Genomic DNA, 21,309 nt, shown 5'->3' with positions numbered 1-21,309 from the left:
ATGGTGAGACCTGCCTCTGAAGGATTCCGGAGAGATCTGAGTTTCCACCCTGGTGGAACCTGAATGCTGAGGAAATAATCATGCAATAACTGTGAACAATTAAGTTGAGGATCTGGTCTGTGCTTGGGTTCTAGACAGAGGTTATCAGTGGTACTGTCTGTCCCCCAAAACTACAGCGCTACCTGATGTCCTAGCAATATATTGCAACACAAACTATTGCGACACATATTCCTATTGAAGTCCAACTCTCCCACCATATAAATAAATAAGCATATGTGTATGTACTTTTAGGCATATATATGTATATATGGTTTTTATTTTATTTACTTTTCTTTTTTCTTGTTAGTTTTTTCTTTCTTTTTGTTCTCTTGTTTACTTGTTACTGAGGTTGCTTATTTTTGGTTATTTAGAGCTTTTCAATATTTTGATGTGTTTTATTTCTTGCTCATTTGTATGGTTTCTTCATTTCTTAACTTCTATTTTTACTTTAATCCAGAGCAAGGACTCCTATATTTTTTGGTTACACTATTTCAGCCTCATTTATTCTCCAGTACATTCTCTTCTTTGGACAGAGACTCTTCTACCTTTCTCATCTCTCCTACAATAATCACCTCTGCAACAGCTAAGATATCCCCTCCCTTTTTCTGTCTTTCTCCTTTCTTTCTTTACTCCACTTTCCTCTCTCTCCTCTTTTAGATACAATGGTATTTTTAATTTGCTTTAGGCTTACCTTAATGTTCTTTTTTTTTTTTTTTTGCTGAGAGCTGGGGGGGACACAGCTGTGGTCTGGCAGCTAAGCCTGATTTTGAGGAACCCTCCCAGTCCAGCCCACTCAAAACCCTTGGGTTTCAAGCATGGCCTTAGCACCATCCTGATCCATACCATTTCTTCCATCAGTCTTAGCCTCTCTTCCTGACTCCTTCTCTCTTGTTCTCTAGTTTCTTTTTTCTTCTGTTATTCTGCCTTCCCTTTTTCTCTTTTTTCTTTTCTTTTATTGTCATTCTTTTTTACCTCAATCAGAAATGATAAAGGGGAAAAAACAACAGATATAAAACACAGAGATACAAGAGATTATCTCTGAATACTACCAGAAATTCTATGCCCAAAAATTTGATAATGTGGAGGAAATAGATCAATATTTGGAATCACACCCTCTCCCTAGACTTAGACAAGAAGAAATAGATCTCCTGAACAGACCAAGTTCAAGTGCTGAGATTGAAGAAACTAAAAAATCTCCCAACAAAAAAATGCCCTCGGCTCGGCGCCTGTGGCTCAAGCGGCTAAGGCGCCAGCTGTGAGCGTGATGCCATAGCACTCTACCCAGGGGGATAGCTTGAGGCTCCGTCTCAAAAAAAAATACCCTGGTCTGGATGGCTTCACACCAGAATTCTATCAAACCTTCCAAGAAGAGCTTATACCTACTTCCCCCAACATGTTCTATGAGGCAAACATCACCCTGATACCAAAACCAGGAAATGATCCAACTAAGAAGGAGAACTTCAGACCAATTTCACTAATGAATTCTCAACAAAATTCTAGCCAATAGATTACAGCTTATCATTAAAAAAGTCGTACATCATGACCAAGTAGGTTTCATCCCAGGGATGCAAGGCTGGTTAGACATATGCAAGTCCTTAAATGTAATCCACCATATCAACAGAAACAAAAACAAAGACCATATGATCCTCTCTGAAAAAGCATTCAGTAAAATTCAACATCCTTTTCTAATTAGAACTCTGAAGAGTATAGGCATTGATAGCACATTTCTTTTTTTTGAGACGGAGCCTCAAGCTGTCCCCCTGGGTAGAGTGCCGTGGCATCACGCTCACGGCAACCTCCAACTCCTGGGCTCAAGCGACTCTCCTGCCTCAGCCTCCCAAGTAGCTGCCAAAATGTGGAAACAACCTAATGCCCACCAATCCAGAAATGATTAACAAGCTATGATATGTATAGCATGAAATACTATACAGCTGCTAAAAGGATGGTGACTTTACATCTTTCATATAAATTTGGATGGAGTTGAAATACATTCTTAGTAAAGCATCACAAGAATGGAGAAGCAAGAATCCAGGGTACTCAATTCTGATATGAGGACAACTGATGCTAGTACATGGGCGGGGGGAATGGGGGAAGGGAGAGAGGGAGGTAGGGAGCCACGATTTGTGACATACCTCTTGGGGGTGGAACACTATTAATAGAGACCAGCAGACTCAAGCAGTATAACCTGGCTCATTGTACCCTCAATGATTCCCCAACAGTAAACAAAAAAAAAAATTGTACTATAAGGGGAATGATAAATTAGTCCTACTAAAAGTTATCCAAAAGATAAATTATCTTTTCCTGTAGAAAATTGTAAAAAATAATATTGATGTATTTTACTGAAGTCTGGATATAACAGCCACTATAATGTCAGCAAAGTTAATAAACATAAATTAGACTGAGCTTTGTTCTAGGATCATATGTGACTCTCATGCAGTGGGAGTACAGCTGCTTTCACTATCACAAGGCAATTAGGACAAACAAATGAAAAGACTTTTTAAAGTAAGAGTTTCCGTATGTATGCAAAGTGTTCTTATAATTATTTTTTTCCTTAAAATACTAATAACTTGTTCCTGATTACAAAAGCAGGGCATTTTCAGTTACTAACAGTGGTTTTTAAGATCTTCTGTGTTCCATCTGCTAGCAGATCCCCCTAAAACATGGAGAAATGTTAGGCAAGAACATTCTCTTGAGATAACATTTATCTGTAGATGTTCATGTTCAGACAACTGACTTTTAGAATATCAGCAATGACAATTACGCTTCAATTTAAATTAATTTGATAAGACAGTTAATTTGATAGTAGGAATGATATAGTTGTTAGGCCAAATTCCTAATCCAAAAGAGAGCTGGTTTGATTCTGGAGTGAATTCAAGAACCTACTCGGTTTATTACTGCAGACATAGAACCTACAATGTGTATTCTAACTACTTCGAATTCAGTGATGAGTAAGACAGGGACCCTGTCCGCAGTGAGACGGAGGGGCAGCTATTTAAACAGCAAGTACAGTACACGTAGTAAGTAGAATTGATGTATGTGTCTTCTCAGTAGCACAAGTGAGGGGGAGATTGATTGCTTCTGGCAAGCCAAGTTGCTGGGAAGACCTCACAGAGCATGAGTTACAGTGATTGTGCAGGAATTCTCCAGGTGAGCAGGAGGAAAGAGATACTCCAGACAAAAGAAAACAGCATGTGGAAAGGCATAGAGTCATCATAACAACTACCACTGAGTCCTCCAGCCACAGGTATACACAAAACACTTGACACACATTATTTTCTTTAATTCCCATAACTATCTTCTGAGGGTACCATTAATCCCGTTTGACAGATAAGGAAATCAAGACAGAGTAGTTAACTTACTCACACTCATGTTAATATGGTAATAAGCGGCAGGGCTGGGATTGAAACCCAGTTTTGTTCTGATTCCAGAGTCCACTTCCTATCCATGACACCAGTTGCCTTGAATATATTAAATGAGTCTAAAAGTTTAGGTGGGAAGCTATCAGAAATTAACAAGGCCTACCATTAGCCTTTTTTCTGTTTTTAGGAGGTTTCTTTTTGGCTGCAGCTCTTTATCGGTGGAGCTGAGGGTTTTTCAAATATTCCCCCACCCTCCAAATAAGAAGCTGGACCTTTGAATTAACTGATTTCTGTCCCACACTGCACTGTCTGTTCTACATCAAGAGAATCCCTATCTTCAAAGGGAGCCAGCTATCTGAGTTAGAAGTCCAGTTAAGTAAAAAATAGTGGAAGTCCCATAATATAATGGCAAATTCAAAAGTAGAGATTAAAAGTGGGAAATGAAAATGTACTTGAGTATAAAATGAAGTTAGGTAATAGGCAAAAGTGTGGAAAGAGGTTAGTTTGTATCTTAGTATGACACCCTTAATTGTCATTACCTGCCCTCACAAAAAATTAAGTGGCTTAACAGATAGATTTTGGTTTTCTATTCTTAGTCTAAAAGTGAACTATCGGCTCGGCACCTGTGGCTCAAGTGGCTAAGGTGCCAGCCACATACACCTAAGGTGGCGGGTTCGAATCCAGCCTGGGCCGCCAAACAACAATGATGGCTGCAACCAAAAAAATAGCCAGGCGTTGTGGCGGGCACCTGTGGTCCCAGCTACTTGGGAGGCTGAGGCAGGAGACTCGCTTGAGCCCAGGAGTTGGAGGTTGCTGTGAGCTGTGAGCACTCTGCCCAGGGGTACAGCTTGAGGCTCTGTCTCAAAAAAAAATAAAATAAAAGTGAACTATCGTCCGCTGATGGGGCAGTCCTGCCATCCATAATACATGGCTTAAAGGGTTCCTCTGGGCATCACCATTGACTGCCTGGAGGGGTGACAGTGGGGAGAGGACACAGGGCAAGCACCTGTAAGGAGGTGATCTACACCAGCAGCCGAGGACCTGTGGCCTAAAGCCCTGTATAGTCTTCTAGGTGCCTAACTGTGGCCTTTTGACTGAATCCAAATTTTGGAGAATAAATCCTTTTACTAATACAGTTTACTAATACTTTATATTTTCATTTCATTTTTAAAATGAACATATTTAAAATACTAAAGAGTAAAATAAGTTTCAACAAAATAATCCTCCCAAGTTGCCCACCACAATTAGAATATTAGTAAGCAGTAAGGGCTAAATTGGTGGCTGCTACCCTCAGGATGTAGTTCCAACTTCTCCCACTACTGCTTGAGGCTGGTTGGTGAGACTTCATGGCAGTCGAGCACACCAGTCTTTATCAGCTTTTGACAATGGTGTGCTGTGTTTCTGTTTAAAGTGGAATTTGTGAATAGGTGCACAGCCAGCAATATTCTTAACTCTGCTTAACAGGCCATCATGTCAAAGGAGACCAGGAAGGAAGAGAACAGAATTTTTAATGAAGATTGGGACTTACAGTATTATATTGTTTCTGCTAAAGAGAAGATGATTTGCTTGCTTTGTGATACTGCAGTATCAACATTAAAGAAAATCCACGCTTATCATAAGCATTATAACACTCACAAGGACCAGAAATATTTTAAATTAGAGGGAGAGGCATGAACAGTTGTACTGTAGAAATTAAAAGATGAAAAACAAAGACAAAGACAGTTTGTTCAAGCAGCAATAATACCTGGAAATAATGTCCCTGAAGCAACTTATAAAGTAGCATGTATACTTTGGGAAGAAGGGAAAGTAATCACCAATGTAGAAATTATGAAAGAGTGCACTTGCTGAAGTTGTAGGGTGCTTAGACCCCAATAACTTCTCTAAGTACAGACATTTGCCTCATTCAAGGAGAATCCTAACTGATAAGTGGCATGAATTAGCCTTTAATTTAACAGAACTTCATCCTAAGTTGAAGGATGGAGAAAGGAAAATACATATTATTCAATTGCTTTGGATGAATCAACTGATTTTACTGATACAGTGCAGGTTTTATACTTCATTTGGGTTGTAACAGATGATTTTTCTTTGCTGTGAATTATTAATCACTTTGAGGACTCAAGTGAACAGAACATGGGGAATAGATACCTTCAACAACTTACAAAATAAATGTTGTGAAGCTGAACTGAATTTGGTAAATTCAGCGAGTGTGCATACAAACATTACTAAACACTGTTTAGTGTTCCTATCATGACAGGAAAACGGGAGAGGTTTATTCACAGATAGAAAAAGTATTAACACATCCAGAGACTCTTGTTTCTTTTCATTGTATGTATCTTGCATCCACAAAATCTCTGTGCTAAAGCTACTATTTTAAGTGACACTTTGCAATAAGTTATAAGTATTGTTAAATATACCTGCACATGTAGTACCAGGTTGTGAGTTTCATAACATGCTATAGTGGAAAGATGAGGGCTTCAGTGTGGATTCGTCATATCATTCTAAAGTGTGTTGGCCGTCACAGGGACAGGTGTCAGTTAAAACTTTATCTCTGTGAGATACAGATAGTTAAATTTTATGAAGAACAGAATCTACAATGTGAATTTTTGAAAGAAGATTTTTATAGGAATGCAGCATACCTATGTGGTATGTCAAAACCATTTCAGTTATTTCTTTGCGAGGTAAAACTGAAACTATATTCACACATGCACACATAACAAAAAAAAATCCAAACATTTCCTAAAAAGCTATCTTCTTTCAAAATACTTCTTCAAAAGGAAATTTTGGATGAACATTTTCCTCCGTTAGCAATGGCCACTGATGAGCAGGATGACACATGTGAGTCCTTTGAAGAATGTGCAGGCTTTGCAGACCTCACTGGAGAATACAGGGAAAGCTCCACTGACTAAGAACCATGACATCACACTCGAGTCAGCATTTCTGCCTCCCCGGTTGATACCACCGAGGCACCTAAAGAACTACCACTGGTGGAAAGGATTGAGCTGTCAGTAGATGACATTTTAAAGTCATTATTTGATGCTAAGAAAGATCCAATGAAAGTATTGGGAAATGCAGAATACCCACACCCAAGAAATGCTTTCTTGCTTTTCAACCGCTTACCTCTGTGACTTTACATTCTCCTACCTAACCCAAATCAAGACACCCATAGGGTCACAAATGACTGGTACTCCTCTAGAGGATGAGCTGAAACTGCAGATATCTATGCTATAAGCAAATGTTTAAATGTTAAAAAGCAGATGCAACAAAGTCTCTAAAAGGTAGTTAACTTTAGGCTCAGCACCTGTAGCACAGTGGTTATGGCACCAGCCACATGCACCAAGGGTGACGGGTTCGAACCCAGCGTGGGCCAGCTAAACAACAATAACAACTGCAACAACAAAAAAATAGCTGGGCATTGTGGCAGGCGCCTCTAGTCCCAGCTACTCGGGAGGCTGAGGCAAGAGAATCACTTAAGCCCAAGAATTTGAGGTTGCTATGAGCTGTGACGCCATGGCACTCTACCAAGGATGACATAGTGAGACTCTGTCTCAAAACAAAAAGGAAGTGAACACATAGTATTCATTTCTTGAAATTATTAAGTACCCCTGGATGAGGGGCTCAACTACAACTTGAACTTTACCTTAGAGACACAAACAGTGTAACTTAATCATTTGTACCCCCGTATTAATCTGAATTTTTAAAACAAATTAAGAACATAGCAGTTAGCATTATTTTTAAACAAAATAATGTACAGTTTTAAGTATATTTAATTGAAGTCTCTTAAATATAGCCTTATTTGATTATAGCTAAATTAACGCAGCCTTCCAGCGTGAAAATATCCCCACCCCAATGTAGATGTCACATGTGCCACTTTTGTTCCTGGCCTATTGTCCTGAGCTTATCACATGACATGCTTCTCTGCAAATGAGGCTGGGGATGGATTCTGTGGCTAGGCAACTATGTGCCTTGCTAAAACTTGGGACTTGCTATAATTAAAGGAAGAAATGGAGTAAGGTATGGGAGGCCGTCAACAGAGGCCATGCGTGGTGATTTTTAAAGGAGGTGTTGATAGGACAGTGCGATACTCCTTTTGAATGGAGGTACACTGCGAGATGGAAACATTTGAGAAGTGTTCTTTCCTCCCCTATGTGGTTGTCTGTGAGTGGTGATGTCCTAAGACGGAGGGTCTTGGTTCCGCGACTCCGCAAGGGAGCACGATTCCTTGCCTGTCCTTGCATAGGAAATACACTTTGCTTCAGGAATATGTTTTTGTTGAATGAGACTACTAAGATTTCAGGTTTAATTATTTTACCACAGTATAACCTAGTCTATTCTGGCTAATACAATTTGCGTCTGAAATTGCCTTCCAAAAGTACAAAAAGTGAGGAAGCTTGTCATAAAGCATTCTGTTTGTCATTGTTCTAGTTACTATTGCCATGCAGTCCATTGTTTCAAAACTTTGTGGTGTTAAACAGTTTCATTTTGCTCAAGATTTTCCAGGTCAGGGATTTAGAGAGGACTCTCCTGGGCAGTGTCCTTGATAGTTCTCCTGTAGTTACGGTTAGATGTTGGGGCTACAGGAGGCTTGACTGGGCCAGGAATCTCAGAGGCTGGCACTTGGTGCTGGCTTGCAGCACAGAGCTCAGCTGGGGCTTTACTGTATAGGAGCCCCTGCAGGAGACATCGTCTCAAGCTCAGGGTCCTTCTGAGGATAGCCCGGCTTCTTCCTTGGCAGTTGGCGTCCCCCAGAGTAATGTCCAAGAGAACCAGGCAGGACTGCATGGCCTTCTCACCTGGCCTCAGAAGCAGTCTGCCGGTTGGTCATGAAACAAGCCTTTAAGGGCAGGCGGGTGTGAGACCACGGAACTTAGATCCTGCTTCCTAATGGAAGGAGTGGGAAGGACTCTGTGGACATGTTTTAAAAGTGCTACAGCATCAACACATTAAGTGTTCTGAGCAGAAGTAGCAGTGGGAGGCTTCTAGAAGCCTAGAATGATTAGATTCTTAAAATTGTCAGAAGTGTGGACTAGCTGCTCTCTTGTGCCAAAAGAGGGCAGCCTGTCTAGCCTTGTAAACACAAGGAGACTCAAGTGATTGGTGCTTGGGAAGGTGGAAAGCTGATAAACTTTGCATACACAAAAACCAGTAAATACAGTTTTCTCTGTTTTGGGGTAAGCAGCAGAAATGTATCTTCTGAAAATGCTCAGTTCTTCTTCAGCTTTATGGTTCACTGCCACTGTTTTAATGCCGTCACTTGTATTAAATGGTAAATTTACCATCAGAAAATTGACTGTCTTCTCTCTAATTAGCACAGGGACACTTCCAAGTTCGTTTTCACTGATTCAGCAGTGTGCTTCTGCCTGGGTGTGCTCCATAGCTTTCCACTGGCTCCATACTTTTGACAAAATGTCGTTTTTCTCTTACTACTTAACAATTTTCTGAAAAGGTTGAGTCTTGGTTTCCGTTTTCTCCTCTGAGTTTTGCCCAGATTTCTTGTTATGTCTTTGCCTTTTGCCAGAGTGAGTTTAGAAGCTGTCCCACGCTGTCTCTTCCCTCACTCCTGTGTGGACAGAATGACTGCTATCCCCTGCACACCTGCGGCCATGCCTTTCCGTGCCTTCTGTTTGGAGAACACTTAGAGAACTAAAAATAGACCTGCCATTTGATCCTACAATTAATTCCTCTACTAGGTGTATATCCAGAAGACCAAAAATCATACTACAACAAAGATATTTGTACCAGAAGGTTTATTGCAGCCCAATTCACAATTGCTAAATCATGGAAGAAGCCCAACTGCCCATAGATCCACGAATGGATCAATAAATTGTGGTATATGTACACCATGGAATATTACGCAGCCTTAAAGAAAGATGGAGACTTTACTTCCTTCATATTTACATGGATGGAGCTGGAACATATTCTTCTTAGTAAAGTATCTCAGGAATGGAAGAAGAAGCATCCAATGTACTCAACCCTGCTATGAAACTAATTTATAGCTTTCATATGAAAGTTATAGCCCAAGAACATGGGGAAGAGGGAGAAGGAGGGTGGGGAGAAGGGAGGATGGGTGAAGGGAGGGTCCCCATAGGGGATCACACCTATGGTCCATCTTACAAGGGTACATGTGAATCTCTCTAAATGTAGAATATAAATGTCTTAACACAAAAACTAAGAAAATGCCATGAAGGCTACATTAATCAGCTAGGTGAAAATATTTCAAATTGTATATAAAGCCAGCACACTGTCCCCCATGACTGCATTAATGTACACAGCTATGATTTAATAAATAAATAAATAAAGAGTATGATAGGGGCCAAGTGCAGTGGCTCACACAGGTAATCCCAGTACTCTGGGAGACTGAGGCAGGTGGACTGCTTGAGCTCAGGAGTTCAAGACCAGCCTGAGTCAGAGTGAGACCTCATCGCTAAAAATAGCTGGGTGTGATGGTGGGCACCTGTAGTCCCAGCTGCTTGGGAGGTGGAGGCAAGAAAATTGCTTGAGCCCAAGAGTTTGAGGTTGCTGTGAGCTATGATGCTACGGCACTCTGCTGATAGAAAAAAATTAAAGAAATGCAACAGTTGTAACAGTTTTATTTTCTGAGTGGTCAGATATTTTTTTTTTTTTTTTTTGAGACAGAGCCTCAAGCTGTCCCCCTGGGCAGAGTGCCGTGGCATTACAGCTCACAGCAACCTCCAACTCCTGGGCTCAAGCGAGTCTCCTGCCTCTGCCTCCCAAGTAGCTGGGACCACAGGCGCCCGCCACAACGCCCGGCTATTTTTTGGTTGCAGCCGTCATTGTTGTTTGGCAGGCGGGCTGGGGATTCAAACCCGCCACCTTAGGTGTACATGGCTGGCGCCTTAGCCGGTTGAGCTATAGGTGCCGAGCCTGAGTGGTCAGATATCAGATGATTTGTTTTCCCTATGTTTTTGTACATTTTATAGATCTTTTTTCATTCCTCATAAAAGAAAAATTATATGACTTTAAAGTAAAAGGCAGGTAAGGTGAATTTACTGCCTGCTGGGGAATATCTGTTCTTCAGTCAGGAAAGGAGATAATTCTCCTGTTCTAGAAGCTCCATTCTCATTTTGGCTTTACAATGAATTCTGAAGGATTGTCTTTCGTTTTCTGTTTTACTATCAGCTATTGAAAATGTCAGTGGAGATGAGGGTTTGAAAAGTACTCCACATACCCCCATCAGACCGTACAGCAAATAGGTACCATACACGCTCCTGAAGTAATTCCCAGAAGACACAGGAACCGTCTGAGCTGCGTGCAAAGTGAGAACAGTGTTAGGTTTGCATAAGTCACTTAATATTTCGTTTGAGGGGGAGAGACAATTGAAACATAACTATTTAATCTAGACATTTCATTTTCACTTTTATTTATAACAATCTGAGGATTAAATTCATTTCTTACTAGTATCAACACCGTCACAACTTTATATAACATAAAAGCCTATGTTTGTTACATCAGCCAAAATGCTATGCACTATTAAAAGGGGTAAAACAGTGAATTCTTCATAAAATCTGGTCACTAAAAATTACACACTTTAGGGTCAAAAGATGTTATTTAGCCTATTTGCCTTCAAACAAGCAAGTCTGCATTGCTGTTTTCAGAGGGGGCAGCTGAGGACCAAAGAGGGAATAAAGATTTACCTGAAGATTTCTGAACTGATTGTGATAATCAAAACATTTACTTGGATCACATCACTCCTAATTTACAAATTGAAGAGAGAAATGAACATAGATTCTCAGACACAGATAGACATTAAAAAATAAAAATCTAGTGAGAAGTTGAAGTAGAAAGTGAATAGCCTGGATTTTCACTAATGCTATTCAGAGTCTTATAGAGCTATATTGTCTGGAAGACTGTAAAAGCAGTTTTAAAAGACCATAAGAACCCATTTTTTAAGATAGGTTATTATCTACTGTGGCATTTCTATTACTTAGGAGGGCAGGCTTAATTTCCCAAATGAAATTGCTTTGCATTTCTTATAAGTATTGTATCTACTTTCAATTCAGAAAATTAAGACATTTTTATTTCATTCTTTTTATTACTGCCAAACAAAACATTAGGAGTACTCTTAAAGAATTATAAATTTTATAGCAACACTAACAGAATTCTGTATGTGGCACAAGATCACTTAAGTCATAGTTAAACGATAGAAACAGGAATAGATGCTGGTACCATGTCAATTAGGCATTTTTCAAAAATCTAACTTATTAAATCTCACAAGTGTTTCTTGGCTTAGAAGTACTTCTTGGATTAAGGGATACTAAGTATTGGGATGCAACATCAGAATAGTAGATATTTATACTTGGACAGAAGTTCCATAAATGAAAATAATTCATGATCATATATAGAATAGGGAGTTATCGAAAGGGTGGTGAAAAAAAGTCATGATTATATTATGAAAATGTTAAAACACATGAGAAGCCAACAAAATCATTTCATGAACTCCCAGGCTCAGCAGTTCAAGATCTGGCTACTTTTGCTTCATACGTCTTTTTTCTTTTTTTCCCTTTTGTTAAACTTTTTAAAGTAATTCACAACATGTCATCTACCTTATTCAGTTTGTGTCTCTATGAAATAACCACAATTATCATATCAATCATAATTAAAGGTAAATCTCTTGGCACCATCTATACACAGTTCATAAATCAGATTTCTCAGGTTGAGTTATAGGTACACTTCTTATAGGTGATTTGTTCTAATTAGGACTCACACAAGGTCCACTCGTTACAAATGGTGGTTAATCTCTTTAGACTCTTTTTAAAAAAACTATTTGAGTAGATTGCCAGAGCTCAGAAGTTTGAGACCAGCCTGAGCCAGAGCAAGACCCCGTCTCTAAAAAAATAGCCAGGCATTGTGGTGGGCACCTATAGTCCCAGCTAAGCTACTCAGGAGTCTGAGGCACAAGGATCACTTGAGCCCAAGAATTTGAGTTTGCTATGAGCTATGATAGCATGGCACTCTACTGAGGGTGACAAAGAGAGACTCTGTCTCAAAAATTTTTAAAAAAAGTTATTTTTTTTTATTGAGATAGAGTCTTACTTTGTCACCCTGGGGAGAGTGCTGTGGTGTCATAGCTCACAGCAACCTCAAACTCTTGGACTCAAGTGATTCTGTTGCCTTATCCTCCCTAGTAGCTGGGACTATAGGCACCTGCCACAAAACCTGGCTATTTTTTCTTTGTTTGCTGGTTTAGCGGGCCCACCAGCTCCAGAGCATGTGGCCAATGCCCTAACCACTGAGCTATGGGTGCCAGCCTTAAAAAAAAAAAATTACTAACATTAGTATGTACAGTACATTTATCACAGTTAAGGAACTATTGTTGATTCATTGCTATTAGCTGAAGTCTGCACTTTATTCACATTTCCTTGGTTTTCACCCCATGTTTTTCTTCTGTTCTGAGATCCCATCTAGTATTTCATTCAAGTATTAGTTTAGTCATTATTTCTCTGTCGGCTCCTCTGGCCTGTGACAGTTTCTCAGACTTTGCTCATTTTTGATGACCTCCACAGTTTTGAGGATTACTGATCAGTTACTCTGCCTGATATTTTCTCCTGAGTTGAGTAGGCTCATTGATTTGGGGAGGAAGGCCCCAGAGGTAAAGGGCCATTCTCATCATATCAGAGATACACACCATCAACACCACTCATTACTGTTTTGGTTTTTTAATTACTGTTGGTATTAACGTTGATCCCCAGCTGAGGAGCTGTTGTCAGGTTTCTCCACTGTAAACTACTCTTTTGTTTTTCTCCTTCTCCATACTCTATTCTTTGGAAGAAAGTCGTTATGTGAGTCCCCACTTAAGGAATGGGGGTTTACGTTAGTAAGGACTTATGGATATTTATTTTATACCTTGGCTTACAAGCTGACACTACTCATTTGGCACCTCAGATTGTCCCAGCCTTCATCATTAGGAGCTCTTTTGGTGGCTCTTGTGTCCCTTTGACGTACCCCCCAATTTTTTTTAGCCACCCCTCTTACCCTCTGGCTCTGCAAGATACTCCACATTCATATTCTGTATCCTGTGCCCTAGCCACAGAACCGATCATTTCTCTAAGGGTCCCGGGGACACTTATTAGAGAATGGTATTAGAAACCAAGATCTGGGCCCTAGATGTGCTCTAGATGAGCTCACATAGCAAGGGGCTATCTGCGTGTGTCCTCACTGTGTGTGTGCACATATCTGTGAAGATCTCCGTGTGCACCCATGGAGAGTTGATGAGACGTCGTGCTGTCTCCAGCTCTGAGTCATTACCACGTGGGCCACTCCACCCTTTCTCCTTGCTTGTCTGTACCTCCTCATCCCAACACTGACAAACTTGACCCCCTCTCTAGTTATTTAATTTTTCAATTTTAGTATGCCTGTGTAGTGGTTGTATCATTTCACAGGACTGCTGTAATAAATTACCATCAACTGGTGGCTTAAAGCAGTAGAAATGTATCTTCTCACAGTTCTGGAGGCTAGAAGTCCAAAATTAAGAGGTTAAAAAATGTGGGAGAAAACAGAACAATATAAAGGGATGTGAGACATGGTCAAAAGTTCTAGCAGAGTATAGTTGAGTCCCAGAAAAAAAGAAAGAAAATAGAACAGGGTCAATAATTGAAAAAATAGTTGACAAGGACATTACCAATCTGATGTAAGACATTAATGTACAGATTCAGACCAGGCACGGTGGCTCATGCCTGTAATCCCAGCATTCTGGAAGGCTGAGGCAGGTGGATGACTTGAGCTCAGGAGTTCTAGACCAGCCTGAACCAGAGTGAGACCCCATTACTAAGAAATAGCTGGGCATTGTGGCGGGCGCCTGTAGTCCCTGCTACTCAAGAGCTGAGGTGAGAGGATCACTTGAGCCCAAGAGTTTGAAGTTGTTGTGAGCTGTGACAGCATGGCACTCTACTCAGGGTGACAAAATGAGACTCTGTCTCAAAAACAAAACAAAACAACAGACCTTTTTTGAGACCTCAACAGAGTCAGAAACTCAGCAGCCCCAACTAGAACAGACAGAAGTAAAACCACACTTCAACCCAAAACCACAGCTTTCAACCCATAAAGCTGAAAACCAGCTAACACAAATCCTGCCCGTTTAGAATTCTGATCCCAGCCAAGATGGTGTAACAGAGACCCATTTATCCTCCTGCCCAAAGCAAACAATCTAGACAAGATTTCGAAACAGTACTTTCTGGCATTGGACATCAGGCAGCCATGAACCTTGATTCCTGAGAGAGGTAATGAATAAGACCAGCCCAACTCTCCCCCAGCTTACTGGAGGAAGGAGCAGTCCATGTGGAGCTTGGCAGTCAGAGGAGCAGGGCTCCAGGGCAGCTGTGAACTAGAGTTCACGGTGTACAGTGATGGAAAGGGGAGACTGGCACAGTGTGCCCCCGAGACCTGCAGAACCTTAAAAGTGTGTACACGGCAGGGAGCCACCCAGGCTGGGATAGTGGGAAACCTTGTCATCATGGGACTTTGGATGGAGTATTCGGGAGGGCACTAGTGAGGACAGTCAGTGCCCAATACCACCTAATGAAGCAGAACAAAGCTCAAGAATATTGATGGGGGCCCCTCCGACCAGGCCTGGAGCGAACTGGCAGTTCCCCGGGGAACCAGGGGGCTACCCCGAGGACCCGTAGCTAAGTGCCATGGGATGCTTGGTCTTGGGCTGGGCACCATAGACGCCTTCATTTGCTTCATCAACCAGACCCAGGGCTGGGACCGACTGTTCAGAGCCACTCGGTACACGTGCATGTTGCTTAGATATTTGTTAGAGCCTAAAGCTGGCAAAGAGAAGGTGGTAATGAAGCTTAAGAAATTGGAGTCCAGTATGAGCACTGGCCGTAAATGGTTCAGACTAGGCAATGTGGTACATGTCATACAGGCCACTGAGCAGAGCATTCATGCCAATGACCTGGTACCCCGTTTGTGCCTGAATTAGCCAACCTCAACCATGTGATTTATTTCATCTGTGACACAATCCTCTGGGTGAGGAGTGTAGGTCTCGCCTCTGGCATCAACAAAGAGAAACTACTATTCTCTCCTACTGAGCCTGGGCAGGGATCTATATGAAATCTCCCAGCAGGTGGAACAGGTTGCACACAACAGGGCAAAGAGGGAGAAATCCTCGCCCCGGGATCATCTGGAGTACAGCGTGGCTGATGAGGAGACTGAATGGCTCCAGTCCTTTCTTCTTCTCTTATTCCGTTCTCTGAAGCAGCATCCTCCCCTCCTCCTTGACACAGTGAAGAACTTTTGTGATATTCTGAACCCTTTGGACCAGCTGGGAATCTATAAATCCAATCCTGGTATCATTGGACTTGGAGGACTTGTGTCCTCTGTGGCAGGCATGGTCATTGTGGCATATCCTCAGATGAAGCTGAAGACCCGCTAGTGTGTTTTCCGGCTGAGAAGTAATAGTATCTGCTTTAACAGATGACCTTTTAGTGGATTGGACATTTGCATTAGTCATGGACCATGTCAGACTGTACTTAAGTTCTTGTTCACGAGAACATTTAGTGACCCGTGATGTGAGCAGAGGTGGGGCCAAGAGTGCAGAAGGGGAGATCATGAAGATTTCTGTGTATTTTTTTAGAGTGCTGGAGTGACTTGTGAGTGTATGGATATTTTCTCTTCATCTAACATTTATTGAACCTCTCTTACATGGATAGTAGGAGCATAGTGCTTGCTGAATAAATAAAAATGGAAAGGGAAAAAATTGAAAAAGACCTAATCAAACTTAATAAGTGAGCACTAGTAAACAGTAACTTCTGAGCCATTGATTTTGCATGACTGTAATAGGTCTCATGCGCAGCACTCCCAGATCTGATAGAGGCTTTTCCCCCCTCTTATCGTGTACACGTCCCCCACCCCAGATGTCATTAGCAGGATGAAAAGGCTGTACAGGTTGTAGCCTCTTAACTTGTTGGCCCTGACCATTGCTGTACCCAGACCCTTGCTCTGTCTAGAAGTAGAATCAGGAAGTCACCAGGCGCATTGATGGTATAAATTATGTCTATGAGGTGAGGTCTTTAGGTAAGTACAACAAGTAAACAAAACTCAAAAGCAGGCAGAGGGGACTTGAGGTTAAAAAAGGTAGATGGCTCTGCGCCTTTGGCTCAAGCAGCTAAGGTGCCAGCCACATACCCCTGAGCTGGCGGGTTTGAATCCAGCCTGGCCTGCCAAATGACAATGACAGCTGCAACCAAAAAAACAGCTGGGCATTGTGGCAGGCACCTGTAATCCCAGCTACTTGGGAGGTGGAGGCAGGAGAATCGCTTGAGCCCAGGAGTTGGAGGTTGCTGTGAGCTGTGATACCACGGTACTCTACCCAGGGTGACAGCTTGAGGCTATCTCAAAAAAAAAAAAAAAAGGTAGAGGGTCACAATTTGTGTGGCCTGTGACAAGAAAGCATACTAAAAAAATAAAAAATAACCTCTGAGGCCAGAACCTCCTGCTCTGTCTCCCAATTCAGTGTTCTTTCTATACTTTCTCACTACCTTAAAGATTTAGTATAAGTGTGAGCCTTTCTGGAATCCTATGTTTTTTGCCTCATACCCTCCTCAAATTTGGGACTTTCATTGGTCAAGGGTTTCTGTCTGTTCTATAAAAATTAAAACCATATATAGGCTGGGTGTGGTGGCTTGCTCCTGTAACCCTAGCACTCTGGGAGACTGAGGCAGGAGAATCTCTGGAACCCAGGACTTTAAGGTTGCTGTGAGCTATGATGATGCTACTACGCTGTACCCAGGGCAACAGAGAGAGACTGAAAAAAAGGAACTAACAAAACCTCCCAGCCCCCAAAGCCTCATCTAAACTTATGAGCTAGATTGTTTTATTTAAAGCCTTGTAACAGTTTGGGCAATTCAACATTAATTTTTACAAAAATGTATGTGGTTAGTAGGGTCACAATTTTCTATGATAAATCAGACTTCTTGTTTGTAGGGTGGTTGAGGGAGGTGAGAAGAGCAATAGGGGCCTGTGAAGAGGATACTGGAATATTGAGTCAGTGACACTAACCTGTGTTCTGCTTCCCATCCTGGTTGTTGAGTCCTCGTGTGGTTATAAGTCCTTTAGTTTGAAGGATGTTAAGTGGATAAATGTCAACAGGGAGGAGGCCAGCATCAGTGCCCCCAACAAAGCCATGCCATTTATCTAAGTGTGAATGAGGAGAGATTTGATTTGAGATCAATTTGAGATTCGAGAAAGAACATTTTGGGAATTTTAAGAAAAATGAAAGCTACTGTATCAGGGCAAATAAGTTTAAATAACAATATTTTTACTTTGTCCAGATCCTGTAATAGATTAATTATGGCCAATAAATTTCTAGACGGAAAAAAAGAGAATATCGATGGGGAAAAAATAAGATAAAATTGAGAATGTCTGGCATTAGCTAGGACTAATTTACCTCAATAAGGATGATTTGGTGGGCAGAGTCCTGTCACATGGATGTGGTGAATTTTCTCTTCTGAAAAAGATGAGAATAGACCAGCTACAGTACAAGATAGTGTGAAATGAGCTGTGATCATAAACTGGGCATGACTTTGATATATCCATGAGGTTTAAAAAGAAAGATTATTAGTAATACAAGTAGAATATACATCATGTGAAGAATTTATGGTAACATTTAGTCCAAATAGTTGTTGGACTAGTTTTAGAATCGTGTATAATCCTTGGCTCTTTCAAATTAAGGTTGTATAAAGATTAAGATTTGTTAGATCAGAATGGTGGGTGCATGGGTAGTGTACTGTCCTCTGCACTCCATGCTGGGAATGCCAGGAGATTCTTAGACTTACGCCTCCCTGGGGCTAGGGGCACTCACACCTCTTCACCCATGCACTGGGCTCCCAGTGTGAGGAAGAGCATTCCTGCATCAAGCATGTGGAGACACATCTGCTCCTTTCCTAGATTGCCCCTGAGTATGAAAAAATTAGTGTAAAAATATAAATTATAAAGTTTGGAATTTTTTGAATGGAGAATAACATGTTGACGGCAATTTAATGGTGATTATCATGTGTATCATGTTTTAATCCCAGCCATAATAACCAGGAGGTTCAGCAGGGGAGGTTTGCAGTAAGGGATACATTCATATTTGCTAAGCACCTACTATGTGCTGTACACTATACTAACAGTCTCTCATGGTGTTACCTCATTTTAGTCTATCGTCAGTTTATATGGTAGGCCTCGTTTTCCTGTTATAGATGAGGAACTCAGGGCTCTTAGGAAAAAACAATTTGCCCAATATCACCAGTAGTACTGTCAGAAGAAACTAATAAAGTGTAAGACATGTGGTTTGTGTTATAAAGGGAAAGATTTACTAATGGTGGAAAGTCTTAAGCTTTATAGTTGGCGATGTAGAAAAACTTAGCAACTTTTCTTTTTCTGGAAATTTTAGACTTTTTATGTGTGTGTGTGATGGTTTAAGAGTGGTGCTGCCTAAAGGCACAGGTAATTGGCTACATGAGCTCTCAGAGTTTTCTCTAAGTCTTAAGGTACTATAACTGGATATTTATATGATCTCAAATGTGTTCTTATTTATCTCCTTTTCTTAAGGTGGATAATATAAATGCAGCTGTGATGGATTTGAAGAAAAAGAACATCCGGAGCCTAAGTGAAGAGGCCAAAATAGGAGCACATGGAAAACCAGTGATTTTTCTCCATCCCAAAGACTGTGGGGGGGTCCTGGTGGAGCTGGAACAAGCTTGATCTATAGTTGCAAGAACCTGAGTTACTGGACCTGGAAAAGCCTATCAGACACTGTCCGAATGGACTATGGCCTTCAGTCCTTCACTGCTGTCATCACTTAAACATTCAAAGTTAAAAATCTAATTATGGGAGGATTAAAATACACACAGGCACACACATCTACACACAAGTAAATATACACAGATATATGATTGTTATTTTGATTAACAAATAATATAATTGGATTTGGAGAAGACCTTGATTACTCAATACTTATAGATCATTATTAAAATCATATGTATAGAAATAAATTATTATTCCTGTTCTAAAATGGAGTAATTGATACATATAGTATGTTGGCTGTGTAAAAGGGGGTGTGCGTGTTTGTGTGTGTGTGTGAGGTTGGTGCACACAGGAGCTGTGAAAGTCCGTTTGACACGTGCATACCTGCATATTGAGGATGAAACTATGTTTTGGGGGTTTTTTAAACTTTTTAAAAACACTTTCAAAAGATATTTTGGATCAGGCTTTATAGAGCAAAACTGTTTGATGTTAGGGAATTTTGATCTCAAAATTCTTGCTCTTGAGGAATAACTCATGGTCACAAGTTTCTTAGGCACAGTGCTATATAGTACTTAATAGAGATGGAGGTTTAACTCTGTGGCCCAGGTTGGTTTCAATTGCCTGGCTTCAAACAGTCCTCCCACCTCAGCCTTTCCAAGTACTGGGATTACAGGAATGAGCCACTTGGCTCATTCCTTTGATGAATGGTGCTCCATGGCAGTGTGTGTGTGTGTGTGTGTGTGTGTATACATACCACATTTTCTCTATCTGCTCATCCATCGATGACCCCTTAGGTTGGGTTCATATCTTTGTACTTGTAAATTGTACTGTGATAGAACATTTTATATGATTAAATTATTTCATCCATTTTATAGGTACAGGTATCCACTTCTATGATGAAATTATTTCTTTTACTTGGGTAGATCCCAAGCAGTGGGATTGCTGATTGAATGGTAGATTTACTCCTAGTCCTCTGAGGAAGCTGTCTAGTGTTTTCCATAGAGGAAATGTACTAATTTACATACCCACCATTTACCTTGATGGGTAAGTTGTTCTTTTTTCACCACATACTCACCAGCATCTATTGATTTTTAACTTTTTGATTATGGCCATTCTGACAGGAATAAGTGGTATCTCATTTTGGTTTTAATTTGCATTTCTCTAATAATTAGTGATGTTGAGCATTTTTTCATGATTCTTGGCCATTTGTTTCTCTTCTTTTGAAAAATGTCTCTGCCTTTATGCCCACTTTTTTTTTTAATTGGCCAGGGCTGGGTTTAAACCTGCCACGTCTGGTATATGGGGCTGGCACCCTACCCCTTTGAGCCACAGGCACTGCCCTATGCCCACTTTTAAGTGGAGTTATTGGTTTTGATTTTTTTTTCTTATACATGTGTATACAAGGTTTCCACTTTTGCCTCCACAGAATTAAAAAGGCTAAATTTAATGACAATAACAATATTTAACATAAGGACTGAGAACAAAAACCTCATAAAGAACAAATGAAGATTATAAATACATTCAGAAAAGAAATCAGACAATTGCTACAACAAAATATTAAGAAACAATAATAGTAATAATGCAAAGAAAGTAACATTCACATTGTCAGATAGAAGTATGTCTATTATAGAAACTTTGATCAGTTAACTTCTTTTGTTTTTTCCAAAGTCTCAAAAAATTAGACAATTAATATTTATAAATAAAAGTAAAGGATAATTTCCAAAAAACAGATCATGCCAAATCTCATAGACAATAGAAAAAGAAATACTTCAAAATCATTCTACTTAATGATCTGGATACACCTGATATTAAAATTGGAGAAAATATATTATAAATTTTTTTCTAGATGAAATGTTTGAGTTCCATGTAGATTCTGGGTTTTAGGCCTTTATCAAACATATAGCTTGTGAATATTTTTCCCCATTCTGCAGGTTGTCTATTCACCCTGTTGATTACAGTTTCCTGTGCAGAAACTTTAGATTAATTAAGTGTCACTTATTTACTTGTAGTGGTGTTATATTTGCTTTGGGGGTCTTAGTCATAAATTTTTTAGCTAGGCCAATGTTGAGTATAGTTTTCCTACATTTCCTTCTAAAATGTTTAAGGTTTCAGGTCTTACATTTAGTCTCTGCTCCACACTGGGTTAATTTTTGTATATGGTGAG

At 40.4% G+C, this 21,309-nt stretch overlaps 2 protein-coding genes across 3 annotated transcripts in view; both read left to right on the top strand.

The window, feature by feature from the left end:
* Nucleotides 1-19,393, top strand: part of MCEE (methylmalonyl-CoA epimerase) — a 30,900-nt gene extending 11,507 nt beyond the window's left edge. For both annotated transcript variants that reach the window (XM_012812198.2, XM_003801016.3), the window contains exon 3: nucleotides 18,951-19,393. In XM_012812198.2, coding sequence (XP_012667652.1) covers nucleotides 18,951-19,103 — 153 coding nt within the window. In that variant the 3' untranslated portion in view covers nucleotides 19,104-19,393. The remainder of the gene's footprint in view (nucleotides 1-18,950) is intronic.
* Nucleotides 14,393-16,116, top strand: LOC105888115 (peroxisomal membrane protein 11A-like). Its single transcript, XM_023507624.1, is given in 3 exon segments — nucleotides 14,393-15,331; nucleotides 15,334-15,427; nucleotides 15,429-16,116. Coding segments are annotated over 3 exon segments (738 nt in total). The 5' UTR covers nucleotides 14,393-15,051; the 3' UTR covers nucleotides 15,793-16,116.
* Nucleotides 19,394-21,309: the final 1,916 nt, after the last annotated feature.

This window comes from Otolemur garnettii, unplaced genomic scaffold (assembly GCF_000181295.1).
Source record: "Otolemur garnettii isolate 467f Iridium unplaced genomic scaffold, OtoGar3 scaffold00194, whole genome shotgun sequence".
NCBI classification, from domain to species: domain Eukaryota; kingdom Metazoa; phylum Chordata; class Mammalia; order Primates; family Galagidae; genus Otolemur; species Otolemur garnettii.
The sequence above is the reverse complement of the archived record's forward strand: the minus strand, read 5'-3'. Positions and strand labels throughout refer to the sequence as shown.